The sequence below is a fragment of the Acomys minous genome (assembly GCF_964271855.1).
Source record: "Acomys minous genome assembly, chromosome: 6".
NCBI classification, from domain to species: Eukaryota; Metazoa; Chordata; class Mammalia; order Rodentia; family Muridae; genus Acomys; species Acomys minous.
Genome location: NC_140487.1, coordinates 35,856,717 through 35,874,443, shown reverse-complemented (window position 1 = coordinate 35,874,443; position 17,727 = coordinate 35,856,717). Strand labels below are relative to the sequence as shown.

The following is a 17,727-nucleotide window of genomic DNA, read 5'->3' as shown; positions in this document are numbered from 1 at the left end:
TTTCAAAAGGGACTATATGGTGATTAAAAAAACAAAACAAAACACCATTCCATGATAGTGATCTTGTCATCTTCCTTCCATTTCCTTCACTTTTAATTTTATTTTAGTTTTTTCAAGAAGATACTGTGAGGCAGTGGTGGTACATGCCTTAATGCAGAGGCAGGCGGACCTCTAAGTTCAAGGACAGCCAGGGCTACACAGAGAAAACTTGTCTTGAAAAACAAAAACAAAAAAGAAAGAAACAACTAAACAAATACTTCATTTTTTTTGATCTTGTTAGTATTTGATTATCACCAGCTAAGGAAACATTTAATTTTTTAAAATTTGTTTTCAAGCTTGTTGTGGAGCTTGTTGTACTTGCTCATTTTGACAACTTATTATAATTATATTACCTTGTGTTTGTTAGAAAGAAAAATGACAAATGATGAACACACTGACTCCTACTTCTAGCAGGGTGGGTCAGGGAACAGTCTGGATGTAATTGTTCTTCTGATACCTTTGAAGCAGAATATTATGAAGCTAAATATAAGGATAAATAGGGATATGCTAATATAGTATATATTTCAAATCCTTAAGTATATATGAATTTGTGTTTAAGAGGAGGGCTTTTTTTCTTCTTCATCTCATTTTAGCCTTTAATTTATTAGTGCATTGTAAAGATGCTTATAGAGAGAGTTAGGGTTTTTAAAATCAGTTTCATCTGTTGGCTTACAGATCAACTTTTAATTTTTTTATTTTGGGATGGTAATATAATTACATTGTTCCCCCCTTCTCTTTCCCACCCCACCCACATATCCCTCCTTGCAGTACTTCTAGTATGTATTTGAAGGTACGTTTTGAAAGTAATTAACTTAAGTAATTATTTGTTTCTAGTGTACATTGCCATGGGGAACACTATCTAGTCTAAAATTGGAGAGTCGGAAGGACAGTGACGACGGCCCCATCATGTGGGTGCGTCCAGGAGAACAAATGATCCCTGTGGCTGATATGCCAAAGTCCCCCTTCAAAAGGAAAAGGTTTGTTTTACACGTCTTTATTAGTGAGGACGGCTTGGTGTGTGTCTCTATGTAGAAGAAGATATTTATAGCATAAGTGGGAGAAAATTCCTGATACAGGCCACATGTTGATATGCTTGGTTATAAACTACCACAGTAAATGAGACATGAGAAAAACAGATGAGAATAAATACCAGCTAGGATTGGAAAGATGTCAATTATACAGAGAAATAAACTGTTCTGGAGTACAGATATCGACAACTTGTATTAAGAACTAGCCCATCTTACGGGAGGATATGAAATAACATAAAGAGAAATGGAGAAATCCACTGTGTTCTGGATTGGAGAACAATGACAGTCCTTTTGATTGACTTTTTATTTCAGTTGGACTTGTACTAGCAAGAATGAGTTTAAATCTATATAGTGAGTTCAAAGTTTAAAAAAAAAAACTCTGGCTCAAAAAAGCAACATGATCTTTTTGTAGTAGACAGTGGTTAACATAGAAACTCACAACTGGTCAGACTGTAGTGAATAAGGGCCAGTGGAACTCTCAGCCCTAAATGGACATTAAGAAAACCTCTACCCACAAAGTTTTAGAAGCTGGAGAAGAAAAGTTTAAGAGCCAGAGGTTAGAGAGGACCCTGATGGAGTAGTGTCTTCTGGAAACACAAGATTGCTGCATTTATCAACTCAGGACAACCATGGTTGCCTACAGAAGACCAGCGCAAGATGAAGCCAGTTAGCATTCTAGGGTAGAGGGCAGGCAGGCTTGGCTGAGACAGCTGGTGGTTTCTGAGCGAGGGAGAGTCCTGTTTTTTTTTTTTTAAGGTTGTGGTCCCTGGCAGCACAAAATGGTCTTGTTGGGTATTAAAAATGAAGACATAAAGTTGGGGTTGGGAAGAGGTAGTGATGTGGGGATAGATCTGGAAGGAGTAGATGACTATTATAAAAATACATTGTATACATATGTGACATTTCATGGGAAAAAGGTTAGAAAATATATACCACATTAACTTTGTGGTCATAGAGTTGGTGGTGCTAGGGGAGAGTGGCTTTTCTGTGGATGACTAAGATGATCTTAATGATTCCATGGATTATTATAAACAACAGAGCAGGTCTGGAGAGATGGGTCAACGGTTAAGGTAGGCCACTTGTCACTCTTGTAGAAGACTCAGCTTCCGTTCCCACATGGTGTTCACAGCCATTCAGTGCCAGGGGATCCTATGCCCTCCTGAGCTCTGAAGGCACCAAACACACATGTGATGTACCACATATATGCAGGCAAAACAGTTGCGCAAATAAAGTGAATAAATATAAACCAAAACCAAAACAAACGAAACAGGACTAGTTGTCATTGAGTAAGTGGTAGGTTTCTTGACTGCAGGGACGCTGTTGGGCTTGTTACATAGTGTCTACTGTTTGATAAATAATGATCCAATGAGTAAATTTCTAAGTTGGTAACAACTGTAACACTGTGTTTCCCAGAGCTGCTGCTGCTGCTGCTTTTCTTCCTTCCTTCCTTCTTTTATTCCTTCTTTCTTTCTTTCTTTCTTTCCTCCTCCTCCTTCTTCCTCTTCATTTCTCTTCCTTCTTCCTTCTTCCTTCTTCTTTCCTCTTCTTTTTTTAAAATTACTCTAATTAAAAAAAAAAAACTTGCTGGGCGCACACCTTTAATCCCAGCACTCAGAAGGCAGAGGCAGGTGGATCTCTGTAAGTTTGAGGCCAGCGTGGTCTACAATGCGAGTCCAGGACAGTCAAGGCTACACAGAGAAACCTTGTCTCGGAAAACAAAAACAACAACAACAACAACAACAACAACAAATTTATGTGTTTGTGTTTGTGTATGTGTCTGCATATAGGTATATGCAAGTGCCTGTGTAGGGCAGTAGTGTCACTGCCCTGGAGCTGGAGTTACAGCGCTCCTGAGCTACCCAGCATAGGGCTGACGCTGGACTCTGGTTCTCTGCCAGAGCAGTTCTTCCTGTAACTGCTGGAACATCTACCCATCCCTCTCTCAATGCTTAGTAACCTTGTTTCAGGATATTACTATTACTATTATTATTATTACTACTACTACTACTAATAATAATAATAATTTTCAAAACAAGGTCTCTCTCTATAGCCCTGCTGTGTTGGAAGTCATTATGTAGACCAGAGTGGCTTCAAATTCATAGAGATCTGCCTGCTTCAGCCTCCCAAGTGCCACTACCCTTGCTTTTTTCAGGATCTAAAGCAAGTTTAATTAGAAAGTCTGTTGCCAGAATAATGTAGACACAAGCTTTTAGATGTAATTTACAAGGGGTCACCAGTCCCTAGAGGAATTCCTGTGTGCTTCATGGTTTATTGCCCATGATGTATGTGATGCTTTCACGGTATGTTGTTGTCCAACTAATAACAGCTCTACGTGCTGCATGTGTGTTGTGGGAATTGAATGTGGTGCCAGCTTGACATCTGTTAGCCTTGTGTAGGCAGCATGGTCTAACTTTCTGGCACAGATAGAACATTAACCACAAAGAGCAAAAATGTGCATGCAGCCTGGTAAGCCTAAAGCAGGGCTGCACTGAGAGCGGCAGGTGGTGGAGCGGGCAGTGAAGGCAGTGAAGGACTCACAGGAGGGTGAGTGAGGAGAGGGGCAGATTATGAGGCGGTGTGAATAGCAGCAGCACTACAGAGGAGGAAAGCCATGGCTTCCCCAGTCTGTAGACTAACTGGAGATGCCTTTGCGGGATGAGGGTAGTGGGCAGCAGGCCAGTGCAAGATGGCAGCCTTGCAAAGCAGTTACAGGCTTTCTTTCTGCTTCTAGTAAACTGTTCTGTAGAGTCACTGCCTAGGTTTTTGTTGTTGTTAAACCTTTTTTTTTTTTTTTTTTGGCCCTTTCATGCTAATTTATTTTTTTTTTTGTCTTTGTTTGACATTCTCCTAACAGTAGCAGCTTCAACTGTCACTGTCCTCTTCTTCACTAGTCTCAGTACCTACCAATCTAGCACCTGGCCTAAAAGCATGTGTCATAATTCATTTAAAAGTTATGTTTGTTCTAAAGTATGTATTACACTAAAACAAGTGTACAGGCCTATACAAAGGACTTCCAAACTCAAGGGCTGCCACTGTGTGAAAGGTATTTCCCAGAACAGGGAATTGATAGTGTATTTTTAGTTTGCCTTTATTCATTTTAAAAATTAAGCATCTCCTTTTATCAGAAATTTGGGATTGTAAAATATCTGATAAGGAAGCAAGCTTCAGTATTTAAATGTATATCTCTTTTTAAAAACAGAACTACCAATGAGATAAAAAATCTTCAGTATCTACCTCGAACCAGTGAGCCTCGGGAGATGCTGTTTGAAGATAGGACGAGAGCCCATGCAGATCACATAGGACAAGGCTTTGAACGACAGACAACAGCAGCTGTTGGAGTGCTGAAGGCTGTGCACTGTGGACAGTGGTACATGTAACTGCTGATTTTATAAAAGATTCATTTATTATTTTATGTGCCTGAATATTTTACCCAAACACCACACATGAGTGCAGTTCCTGCTGAGGCCAGAAGAAGGCATCTGATGCTCTGGAAGTGGCAGGGGTGGGGGTGGGGTGGGGTGGGTGGGCAGACACTAGTGAGCTTTCTTTCCTGTGGGTGCTGGGGATGGACCTGCATCCTCTGGAAGAACAGCCAGTACTCTTAACTACTTTGCTGTTGCTCTAGTCCCTACTGTGACTTTTTCTGTTGGTGTTGGTTGTACTAGGGCTTGTGCCCAGGGCCGTACACATACTAACTACTGTTATTATGTATTTTTTTTCTTTTTAACAATTAAACTTAACTTTATTTTATTATTTTTGAGACAGGATATTACTATGTAGCTGGCCTTACTATGCATGACTGGAACTCACTGTGGAGATCAGGGTTCCCTTAAACTCAAAGAGTCTCACTTGCCTCTGCCTCGCAAGTGCCACTTCAAGCCTTTATCGCTCAGGCTGGGCAGTGGCAGCGCTGTTAGAGGGAAAACTAGATTTACTTGGTGTTTACTATATGCCTGTTTACAAATGACTGTGTTTGCTTTTTTGCTTACATTGCACATGGGAATACATTTATGATGCAGGGCTATTGGGCAGTTAGTTTAGCTCGTTAAGTGCTAAGTAGGAGACTTGTTCTCTGTTCTCTGCCTGGCACAGTATTAGGGCTATAGTTGCAGGGGCATGCCTGCCTTATTACATGGGTGCTGGGGTCCGAACACAGGTCTTTGGCAGCAAATGCTGTTACCTGTTGTACCATCTCCCTGGCCTCCAGAAACCAGTTTAATTCTTTTCTTTTTTTCCCCCAAGACAGAGTCAGACTCATAGAGATCCAGCTGCCTCTGCCTCCCAAGTGCTAGGATTAACGGCCATGCATCACCACTGCCCGGCTCAGCTTGTTTCTCTGTGTAGCTCTGGGTGGCCTTGAACTCAAGAGATCCGCCTGCCTCTGCCTCCCTGGTGCTGGGAGCAAAAAGTGTGGGCTACCATGCCTGACTTCTTAAAACATTTAAAAAATATTATAGCTTTTAAGGATTTATGAAAAATATAACTTAAAATTGCTATATAAGGAAATAATCTTTTTAAGGACTACTAATTTAGGCTGACTCTTCATTAAAGAGAAATTTTAGTACTGCTTTATAAATTAACGCCAAGTCGAGCGCAGTGCTGTCTGCCGCCATCTCTGTTAACTGGGGACTGCCCCAGAGCAGTTAGCCTGAGTGCTTAGAGCAAGCTGACCTCTTTAAGCCCCAGTGATGGGTTTTCACCTCTTAATAGTAAAGAAGGGAAAAAGTGATTTTGTTAGTCCTGGAAGAGTGCTATGCTAGTTGCTTCCTGTGTGTGTGACAGAGTACCTTGTAGGCCAGACAAATTTTGGGACTAAGGTTTTATAGGTGGGTTGGTGTCACTCTCCCTCCACTGGAAGTCTCACCTGGCTAAAGGAGGTGTTGATTTTAGTCTCCTTAACAAAGACACACACAGACACACACACACACACACACAGTTACCCCCATAGATTCCTGGGAGCCTCTCCAGATTTCTGTTCTCTCTCCTGGTCCTCCCCTTCTCCGACCTCCCGCACCCCCGAGTATTAAGAGGTTTGAAATAAAAATTTTGGATTCATTTATGTGGCCAGGACTGGAATCGCAATTGTGAGTTGACCTATGTGGCTGCTTGAAACCAAATTCAGATCATCTAGAAGAGCAATAAGTACTCCTAACTGCTGAGCTGTTTCTCTGGCCCCCAAGTTTTGTTTTGTTTCGAGATTGTATTTTTAATTACAACACTTCTCCCTTTCCTTTTCCTTCCTCCAGACTCTTCTGTATATCCCTCACTGGTCTCTCTTAAATCTACGGCCTTATTTTCATCAGTTGTTACTGCATGCATATATGTACTTATATAGACATATGTACTCCCAACTATAACCTGTTGAGCCATGTAATACTACTTCTATGTCTGTTTTCAGGGCTGACCGCTTGGCACTTGAGAACCACCCAGTTCACTTTCCCCTGGGGAGGACTGTGTCTCCCACTCCCTCTTTTACTCAGTTCCCTGTAGTTCTTTGTGTAGGGTTTGAGGCCTCATGGGCCATGACGTTTGGCATGTTTGTTAATTTCATCTTTGAGTGGTTATGTTGGTAAGACTTTACAGGTGGAGCTGTTAACATTAGAGCCACAGTCTCACAGCACAGCCCCTGATCATCTGGCTCTTAAAATCTTTCCACTCCCCACTTCTACGTGTTCTCCTGAGCCTTAGGTGTGGGAGTGTTTTGTAGGCGTTAACTGGGACAGGGCTCTACAATTCTACATAGTGATTGGTTGTGTTTTTTATTAGTTGTCTCAGTAATGATAGACTCTATCATTACTTTCCGTGTATATTACATTGCTTGGAATTTCACTTCACACATTTATCTTGAGCCTCTGAAAGTGCATTTGTGTATTCCTGATTGAAGAATTTGGCAATTTCACAACTTATGTAAAAATTTAATGTCTCTAGTAGAGAACATGAATATTTTTAATGAACATCTCTTAGTTTATTGTTACTCAGTTACTAAGTGCAGTAGTATGCATAGTTAATATGCACTAGTGACTACAGCAATTAAATAAAACATAGCAAGAATTACTTAGTTGTATGCATCAGCACGGTTATGGCTTCTTTCCCCATCTGATACTAACTAAGCCCAACTGTACTTAGTGTCCAGGACTCTTTAAGATTGGGTGTGTTCAGGAAGACAGTTATTTTCTATGGAACAAGAAAGTATCACCCCTCCCCCCATGAGTGTCACTCTAAAGCTCAGGTTGTAGGCATGAGCCACCAAGTTAATGCTAATTATAAAAATTAATGCTAGCATTTTTGTGTGGTGGAAATGAAGTTTCTTCTTCCTATTTTACAATATATAATTAAATGTTAGCCAATCACTCTCCTGGACATTTCTAGTTATTCTTATCTAAATATACCTGCACTCACCCTCTCCATCTCAAGTCTTCTGCCTCCCCATCTCTGGTACCCACCATTCTGTGCTTTGCCAAGATCAGCTCTTTTAGTATACACACAGAAATGACAACATGTGTTGTGTGTCTTTCTATGCATGCTTCAAATTCTTTTATGGAGCATTTGCACTTTTAAGAATTTGAAGAAAAATTGAACGATATTTTAAATGAGATATTTAGCTTTTATAGTTTGTATAATTTACTTATGCAAAGCATTCTAATTTTTCAAGATCCTGGTAAAGCTGTTAGTCTGTTTAGGTTGAAACTCATTGCGTAAACTACGTACGAAGACTTGGGTGGTGATCATAAACTAGTCTTATTTGAGTTTATTAAGGCCTTAGCAGGATGAAACATTAATGGAAGATTTCGTTATTATTGCCCTCCTTTACAGGCCTGATCAACCCCGAATAACCAAAGATGTAATTTGTTTTCATGCAGAAGATTTCTTAGAAGTAGTTCAACGAATGCAACTAGATTTACATGAACCTCCACTGTCCCAGGTAAAACCTAAATAACTTTTTTTTTTTTCATTTCAATTTTATTGTGCAAGAGACTTAGCTGTGTTCTTGTTTCCCTCTTTTAGTGTGTCCAGTGGGTTGACGACGCCAAACTTAACCAGCTGAGGAGAGAAGGCATTCGCTATGCCAGGGTTCAGCTGTATGATAATGACATTTATTTTATTCCAAGGAATGTTGTCCATCAGTTCAAGACAGTTTCAGCTGTATGCAGTCTGGCATGGCATGTTCGGCTTAAATTATACCACGCAGAGGAGGACCCTTGTCACAGTACAGCTCCTCACGAAAAAGGCATGTCGTCAGGCCCCACGGCATCAGTTCTCGGACCTCACACTGAGAACATGGTTTGTGCTGGGAACCAAACCTCGTCAGACTCTGTGTGTTCAGACAAATTTCATTCTAAATATGAATTACAACAAATTAAACACGAACCTATTGCATCTATAAGAACCAAGGAGGAACCTGTGAAAGTTAATATACCTGAAAAGACCAGAACACCAAATAATATAGAAGGCAAGAATGTTAAGGCAAAGTTGGATCATGTTCAGTTTTCAGATTTTCACATTGACATGGATTCTAAATTTGAAAACACCAACAAAGACTTAAAGAAAGAATTGTGTCCTGGAAGTCTCACTAATATTGTTGATACAAGGCAACACAGTTCTCTACATTCAAATCAAGATAAACACGATGATAAATTGTGCTAAATTTGTACATTTCAAATTCCTTTAAAAATAATTTGTAATAATGATTCATGAAATATGAAAGCAAACCTAGGAACTGCTCTCAAGTCTGTTACAAAATATAGTTTATGTAGCTTTGTAACATTCCTCAGTGCCTGTCCATAACTGTGAAGTATCAAGCACTTAGGGCCAGATGCACTGTAAATCTTGCAGGGTTAAATACCAAGGAAGCTCTAGAAAGTCATTGGAGTTTTAGGCTTTAGAATAGAGCTGAAAAAAATCATATAAATATATTTTTTTGTAATATGAGCCAGAATTCTTTTTTTTTGACAATTTAAGGTTTTTCCATAGAGCTTATTTATACCAACTTTTTTTTCCATTTAAAATGTGTTAGCACTGTAGTGTAAATAGCTTTAAAAAGTCTTTTTAGTGTGATTTATATTGAAACGTGAGCCACTTAATAAAGGTTCATATTAATAAATGCTTTCTGTTGAATTTGCAAAAACATACTGACAATTTAGTTTGTTTGATACATTATGTTCATGTTAATATATACATGTGGGAGGGAAAAGTGTGTTCAAATCTAGCAAATATTTAAATTTTCCGTACTGTACAAGCATTCAAAAAACTAGGATTCAGTTATGAAGGCATATACATATATACTTTATATGTGTGTGTGTGTGTGTGTACATGAATGCTTGGGATTGAATAAATGTATATTGTTGTGCACAATTTCTTAAATTGATGAATATATAAAAATTCTTAGTGCTACTTCCTGGAATACATTCTAAAGTATTTATGTTCAACAATAAGAAAATAATTTAATAAGAGTTTTAGAAGTTGGGAGAAACTAAGTATGATCAAGTTAATGTGGCCAGATTCTTTAGTCCTAGTGTAATTTTTTTTGTTGTATAAGTAATAAGCATAGAAAATTTTCTAATAAGCACCTGTATTTTAATAATAGCTGAGTAAAAAATTGACATACAGAAATTTTAATTATGAGCAATTAAAAGTCTTCTTTTACGTTTTTCCATATCACAAAAACGAGATTTTAAAATAAGGGCGATGGTAGTGACTCAGCTGCCATGTACAGATGTAACTAACACAACACTGTCAGCTCATCTTCCTCAGGACCCCTCCCCAGCCTGCAAAGCAAAAGCAGGGTGTACTTCCTCCTCTAAGGATGCTCTAGGAGGTTCACTGTGTAGGAAACAGGATGGCCAGTGCCGGCAAGGTGAGTAAAGAAATCTGCATCCACGACTTCAGTACAGTTTCAGTCTGCTTCCACTTCCATCATTAAAGGCTAAGAAAGTATCTGGTGTGTGTGGGTGGAAGCAATTTGCTCTTTGCATTATTCTGGGCCCTCTTGATTGCTGATTTTTCAGTTGTTTTTCCTTATGCTGCACTCTTTTGGGAGACCACTGTTTCCATTTCAGTAGGTTCCATTTTCACCTCATTGGTGAGCTGTCAAAGCTTATGTTACTAGTTGGTGAGAAATCACTTAGAAAACTGTATTTCCCCAGAACTGATAAAACTCAACTGCAGCAACAGTGGGAAGTCTTATCTCCTGACTTATAGGATAGGCAAATAAAATAGGAAATCATGGTGGCTTATAGAAGGAACTCAGGATGCTTGCAGTGGCAGAAGTGTTGTGGAATAGAGGTTAAAAATCTTGACAGTGTATATAGGAGTTTTGATTTATATGTAATTAGCTGTTGTTCACTGCACTTATTTAATCCACTTTAAGCTAAATTTAGGGTCTTCATCTTCCTTAAAATGGGAACCAAAAATTCTTAAACAAGTATTAAATAGGAAGGGATATTATTAAAGTTTTGTTTTTAAGTTGGTGGTGATACACTTATCACAGTATGCTTTATTTTCAGTCTCATATATGCAGGCACACTGTAAGGAAATGCTGTTAGGGTGTCTCCAAAACATATGAGCCTTAAGTTTTAGCTTAAAGAAGGCATAACTGAAACAGCAGAGCTACTTCTTTTAGGTATAGTTTCTTTGACTTATTTTATTTTATTTTAATTTTTTGAGACAGGGTTTCTCTGTGTAGCCTTGGCTGTCCTGGACTAACTTTGTAGACCAGGCTGGCCTCGGGTTCACAGAGATCTGCCTGCGTCTGCCTCCTGAGTGCTGGGATTAAAGGCGTGCGCCACTGCCACTCGGCCTTAGGTATAGTTTCTTATGTAACCCATTGTTACCTAGTTATCCATAAAAATTTAATTGCTCTGTCAAATGCATACATCTCTGTGAAGGTGCAGTAATATATAACCAGCAGGCTCGAGATTCCAAGATAAAGCCGTACAGACTTGAATCATGCTTATGTGCCCAGGCTTACGGGTTATTTTAAAAATGCTCTTCAGATGCCATCTGAGAACTTGTTGACTACCTTTGTTACACAAAAATTCCTATTTTAATATTGCATAATAATGGTTTTCTAGTTAGTACACTCCCATTCTCCATGTGAATACAAGAGTTTGTTTGTATTTCCAGTATCTTGGGCCAGAACAATAAAGCACTCAAGATACAGTTTTAATAAGGTCATATGCTGTATACAGTGAATGTTATATAACTTATTAAGTGATATACAGACCTTTACATAAAAACTTAGGCACCTCAGTGGTATTTGATATATATGTATATATGTATGTGTATACACATATATGTATACATACACATATGTGTGTACACATACACACACACACACCTCTTTCCCTCTCTTTTTCTAATTTTATTTCTATCATTTTAGCTGTCTAAGTAGTATATATCCCATACTCAGGTTAGCTATCAAAAGAATTATTAAACATTTTGATATTTAGTTGCAAATTTACTTAAAGCCATATATTGATTATCTTCCTTATGACAGACTATTGACCTTAATGATCTGATTGGTTTAGCACAATACTGTGTATTATATGTTTATGTGCATTTCTGTATAAGTTTGTTTGAAATATGTTTGCTTTCAAAATGGGAGGGGTAGGAAATTGAGGATAGGAAAGATTTTTTTTGGTTAAATGTTTAAGGAATTTAATTAATGTACTCAAGATATTTTTTTCCTAAATTCAGTTCTATGGCAGGTAAAGATTTTTTTTTTTTGTTTGTAAATAATAAATTACCATTGTTTGGAAAATTTGCTTTTATTTTGGGGGGGGGTTAGAGAGGGACAGTTTATTGATATGTAAAGCAATTATTTATATTTAGCCAAGGTACAGATTGGTTTTTGGCATTTGAGAGACTATTTTCCTTGTCTTCCACCTTTCAATAAATACTAAGAGTGATAATCACATTCTTCTTACCTGTTTTGTAGTTATTTTTTTGAATTTAACATTATATTTTAGTTGCAAACTCTTTGAAAGTTCCCATTTCTGTCTGTATCTACTATCTTTTGAAACAGCAAGGACCAGCGTGGGTGTGGGTGTTGTCTTCTGTTTCAGGTATCTATCTTTCTAGCTTGTCCAGCACTTTACACCCAATTAAAGACTGTTAATGAGCTGAGAGAAATACATGGGCAAGTTAGAGTTTATGTTAACTAGAAATTAGAAGCAAAATGAATTAGTTTCTATTAAAATATTTTTTTGTTTTACGTGTATGTACTTTTGCCTAGATGTGTATCTGTGGTTTTCTTTGTACAGTGCCTAGGGAGTCCAGAAGAGGGCTTTGGATCCCCTAGGACAGCAGTTCTCAAGCTTAATGCTGTGATCCTTTAATACCCCAACTATAAAATTATTTGTTACTACTTCATTTTGCTATTGTTAGTAGTCAGAATGTAAACATCTGCATTTTCTGATAGCCTTAGGCAACCTCAGTGAAGGGATCGCTTGTGTGACCCACTGCCCTAGGATTAAGAGTGCTGTGTAGGTGCTGGGAATCGAACCCAGGTCCTCTGCAAGAGCAGCCATTGCTCTTCACCCCTGAGCCATCTCTCCAGCCACTTGTGCTTCTTCATTGTGATCCCAAACTTAATTTGGACAGTTTTGTCCCTGTGTTTACAGAATTTTCTTGTTGACATTCTATTTAACTGAGCCACATTATATGAAACATCTTGTTTGTTGTCTTCAGAACATCCTTTTTCTTGACTTGGACTTTGGTAAATTCTTGGAAATCTATGCCTCCATTTCATTTCACGGTACATTTTTCTTTAATCCTCACTCTTACCCCTCAGCAGAAATGGTGTTCACAAAGGTTGCCATTTACTGCCAGGTCCACCCATGACACTTCTCAGTGCTTTTACTTAATCCTGCGGCACTGGCCACTTTTTTCTTAAAGCTATGATTTTTCTGTTCCTTGGGCCAGTGGTGGTGGGTTGTCAGCGTTTGGAATGGTCTTTGCTTTAGTCTCCCAGCTCCATTCCTCAGGTTACCTCTGACTGCAGGACTTTGAGTTGGCCAGGGTTTTCACTTACATTTTAAGTGTCCTGTGACTTCTAACCCTTAGGTACCATCTGCTCCTTTTCTCCCCTTCCCGGTTATTGCTACCTCTATGTTGTCACCTGTCAGAACACCAAGCTGTCTTTTTCCATGCATCTAATGAGGTGACTGCACGAGTGTTCTTAGTTCCACATGGACGCCTTAGCCTAACATGTTCTAGGTCTGCCCTAGTCCTGCGCCTTCACAGTCCCAGCCCGTCCTGTTGGGCCTCTGGTGACTGTTTCTTAGAGAGGGTTTTTTTCCAGCTTTTCTTTTCTTTCTTTCTTTTTGGTTAGATAGGATTTTTATTATCCTGTTTTCAAACACTCCACGGCAGTTCCTTTTCTAAAGGTAACAGCATTAAGAACCTTTATGATATAGTTCTTTCTTCCCAGCCTCATATATTACAATATTTTCCATCTGATATGACCAGTTTTCAGCCTTACCAAGTAATATAATGTAGTCATCAGTATTCCTGAGGGATTGATTCTGGGCCCTGTTTTGCATACTTAGATCTTCAGATGTTGTGTAAGTATTCTATATAAATATTTGTCTATAACTTCTGTATATACCTTAAACCACTTCTAGGTTATTTATAATACCTAATATAAATGCCAAGCAACATTTTTTTCAGTGATGTCTATATCTCTGTTCAGTGCAGATGCAGTATTTTTCCCATTTATTTTCAGTCTGGCATTGGTTGGTTGGTCTGGGCCAGGCGCCCCTGTGGCTGTGGAGAACCACTATTCTTGCCACAGCCACACTCCTCATGTGCTTTGCTGGGGAAATACGTGGACCCCAACAGCGCAAGCTTGTATTCCTTTATACCACACCTCTGTACTGCTGTTACCTCAGTGGCTTGTGTAGAACAATCCTATTTCTTGTGCTTCTTTCAGAGCACAGATTTGACATACATGTTATAATGTATGTTGGGCTCTTGCTAAACTGCAAACAAAAAGTCCTTTTAACATACAGCGATTCATATAGTATATTTTGTATTCGATAAATGTTTGAGGAAACAAGAACAAATGATGTAAGCTTTTGCAGTTTAAAAAGTCAATTCCTGTATATAATTTCAGGACTTCCACAGAAGAGTGGAGAAAGTTAGATAAGCAGGCACTGTGGAGAGAAACAGGCTTGGGTTCTGTACCGTAGTCTGCATAATGTTTAACGCAGCCATGTGGGACTGTAGTTTGAAGAAAGGAGTTAACCTGTTATACTAACTCGTGAAATAGTCATTCACCCCCTTTTGCAGCTCGTTCTTCTGAAGATATTGAAAATTATTACAAATTAAAGCTCCCCACTCCACCTTTTTGGGACAAGGTCTTGTTATGTAGCTCTGGCTGTCCTTGAACTTTGCTATGTGACCAGATGGGCTTGAAACTCAGAGGTTCTTTTCTTCTATGTGCTAGGATTAGATGCCCCTCCCCATAAATACAGAGTTTCACTGTGTACCCCTAGCTGTCCTGGAACTCAGTATATAGACCAGGCAGGCTTTAAACGCTGAGATCCAGAGACCAGCCTCTGCCTCCAGAGTGCTGGGGTCAAAAGGGGTGCATCACCATTGCCTGGCAGGGATTGGATTTTTAACTGCATCAAATGATTATGGCAATCATATAAGCAGCACCTTAATGTAATCTGATGCAGAATTAAGTTGGTTTTAAGTCTTAATGGTTCTGGTTACACTTTTGTGGTTCTTCCTACTGATAGTTTAACAGAAAATCAGAAAATTGAATTATGACAACTACACAGTTTTTCTTTGCCAGCATCCATTCTGTCTCAGGAGTTGGGCAACTACAGAAACATGAAACATTTTTAGTCAATCCAGTAAAGCTATTTCATTGGGATATTAGATAACACACTCGTAGAGCTGTAGCTGTGGCTTAATACAAGTGTGTTAAAAGAAATCGCCTTCTATAACCCTGGGAAAACTGCTTCACTTAGTCTGTACTTCTTACCTCTGCACATGGGAGGTAATACCAGTTAAATAAAGAACATGACAACGATTTAGCACACCGCTTGGCTTATTAGAGACAAACTGTTAGCTTTTGCTTCTAGAATTAAAGTAATTAAAAGAGCTGTGTTCGGGATCACACTAAAGCCGTTCACACCATTTCCTGAGTGGCAAAGGGTGAGCATATGAAAGAAGAAAGGTAAGTTGAGGCAAAGGTGTGCCTGCTGACAGTGCTTACATAGATGGTCGGTAGTGGCAGGGAACTGCCTGAAGATACAGTATGGCTGACTAAGACAGGACAAGCAGAATGACAGTGAACAGTGTAAGGGCTCGTGGCCCTTACAGACTTAGTGTTTGATGAAGACCATTTCCTGTCTGCTTTTAACTTTTACCCTTTTGTCATCGGCACCACTCTTCGCAAACCATGGCCTGATTTCTTTTGCTTGGTTTTACATTTCCCATTTTGAGTTGGCATCCCTCTCTGTCCTGCCTTCATAGACACGGAAGTTTTGTCCTTATTCTGTAAACAACAAACCAACATTAAGTAAATTCATTTGGTAGTTTGTTGATGCTAATGGGGTTGACCATTTCACTCTCCATAAGGAGAAATGCCTGTTTTTCTTTTATGACTCAAGTGCTTGCAGATGTGCCTGCCTTTCTATAGATGAAAATAATTAAGTACATCCCTTTCCCTATTAGCTCTGTTTATTAGCTAACATTAATTCCACTTATTTGCTGAACTGGAAAAGAGGCCAAACTTGTAAGGGTAGTAAACTTTTTTCATGGTGTTCAACCTTCTGTAATCTGACCTTGTCACCTAGAGATGTGTTCATAGCTCTCCTGGGACACGGATGTGATGTAAAGTTAGATATGCTCACACCTGTTCCAAGCACATAGCTCTCCTTTCTCCATTGGTGGCTGTTTCATAGAGTGAACCAGGGGAAAGAGATGCTCACAGGTCACAACCTGCTAACCCTTCATGAAGATGTTTGCTCACAGATTGCTTACTCAAATAACAAACCTTTGGCTCAGACTCAGAAAGTGCTAACCATAAGTTTAGTATAATGTTTGTTTCCTGAGGCAGTGTTTATTTAGCAATTTATTAGTAAATATAAAGGAAGTATCTTATAAAAAGGAACACAGAAAGGCATTATTTCCTGTAATATTACTGATTTTTCCCTGTAAGCATTATTTCTTTTTAATGGTTCTCATGACTTGATGTTGAAATGTGTCATTGAGGGATACATTAATAATTTTTTATGCTGCCTTAGGTGTGTCACACAAGAGAAGAAATTCTACAATGAGAACCATTCAGAGGCCAATAAACTTGTTTTATCCTCATGTGTACGCAGGTTGGGTACTGTGCTGCCTTTTGCATATATTTCTTACCTTTTTGTTAAAACTGTTCTGGGAGAAGACTTAACACTTTTTTTTTTCCTCTAGAAGGCTTATAGTTAAGACAATTGCTTGGATGATTTTATGTGAATTAAGTGGCTTGTTTATTACAATGAGAACTTTATTTGCATTTACTTAAAATCATATATTCCAGAGACCAGTTTGAATCTCTCAGTTAAACTTGGAGATACCTGATCAAGCCTGGAATCTTTGCTTCCAAATACTGTTTATGACTTCTTATTTTTAGATACTCAAAAATAACACTACATGGCCAGTTACATGACAGGGAGATATTTGTAACTAGATTTTACTTACTTGGTTACCTCTTTACTTTCAAAAGTTTAGTATAATTTGTTTTTGTGATGTGTGGTTGCTTTTGTTATCTTTATTTACAAGGGAGAAATTTATTAAAACAATCTCCTGGGGGCCTTGAAAGACACTCAGTGGATTAAATGCTTGTTTTTGTTGAAGTGTGAGTAGCTGAGTTGGATACCCAGCACCTACATAAAAGCTAGACATTTGGGTGGTGGAGACGAGTAGGTCTTGGATCCAGGGGACTTAATGGCCAACTGCCAAACACCAGGTTTGGTGAGAGATCCTGCCTCAAAAACTATGGTGGATACTGGGCTGGTGGTGGTACATGCCTTTAAACCCAGCATTCAGGAGGCAGATGGATCTCTATGAATTTGAGGTCAGCCTGGTCTACAGATCGAGTTCCACGACAGCCAAGGCTACACAGAGAGACCCTGTCTCCAAAAAACACATCTACAGTGGACAGCAATTCAGGAAGACAACAGATGTTGACTGGCTTCTACACACACCCATGGACACCTCTACACACAGGTACCCACAATCACAGAAACTAGCAGTGAGAAAATAATCATCTGTATGGTGAGACTTAAGACAGGGTCTCTGCAGCCAGGCTGACCTCAAGCTCAAAATTCTGTTCCTCTACCTGAGGGCTGAGGTTATAGGATGCATCAGCACACTGCCCATTTTAGAGCCTTTAAAACACCAAAACCACGTTAGGTTGCTGTCAGAGCTAAAAGTCAAAGCTACATAGGACAAAATCTCTTGAGGACTAGAGGGGGCTGCGTGGTTAAGAGCTAACACTCCTCCAGGGGACCTCAGTTTGATTGCAGCACCCAAGTCAAGCATCTGTAAACTGCACCTCCAGAAACTCTGACATCTCTGGCTCTGTAAGCATCTTCATTTTCCTGTACATACTCAAATGCAGGCACCAGGCATGTACACACAATTAAAAAAGCTAAGACAT

The 17,727-nt window shown here is 39.1% G+C and overlaps 1 protein-coding gene across 3 annotated transcripts in view; it reads left to right on the top strand.

Moving 5' to 3' along the window:
* Positions 1-11,982, top strand: part of RSBN1L (round spermatid basic protein 1 like) — a 54,253-nt gene extending 42,271 nt beyond the window's left edge. For 2 of the 3 annotated variants that reach the window (XM_084787273.1, XM_084787271.1), the window contains 4 exons: positions 874-1,016; positions 4,267-4,440; positions 7,881-7,989; positions 8,073-11,982. In XM_084787273.1, coding sequence (XP_084643399.1) covers positions 874-1,016; positions 4,267-4,440; positions 7,881-7,989; positions 8,073-8,711 — 1,065 coding nt within the window. In that variant the 3' untranslated portion in view covers positions 8,712-11,982. The remainder of the gene's footprint in view (positions 1-873; positions 1,017-4,266; positions 4,441-7,880; positions 7,990-8,072) is intronic. The other variant, XM_084787272.1, reaches the window with a different exon arrangement.
* Positions 11,983-17,727: the final 5,745 nt, after the last annotated feature.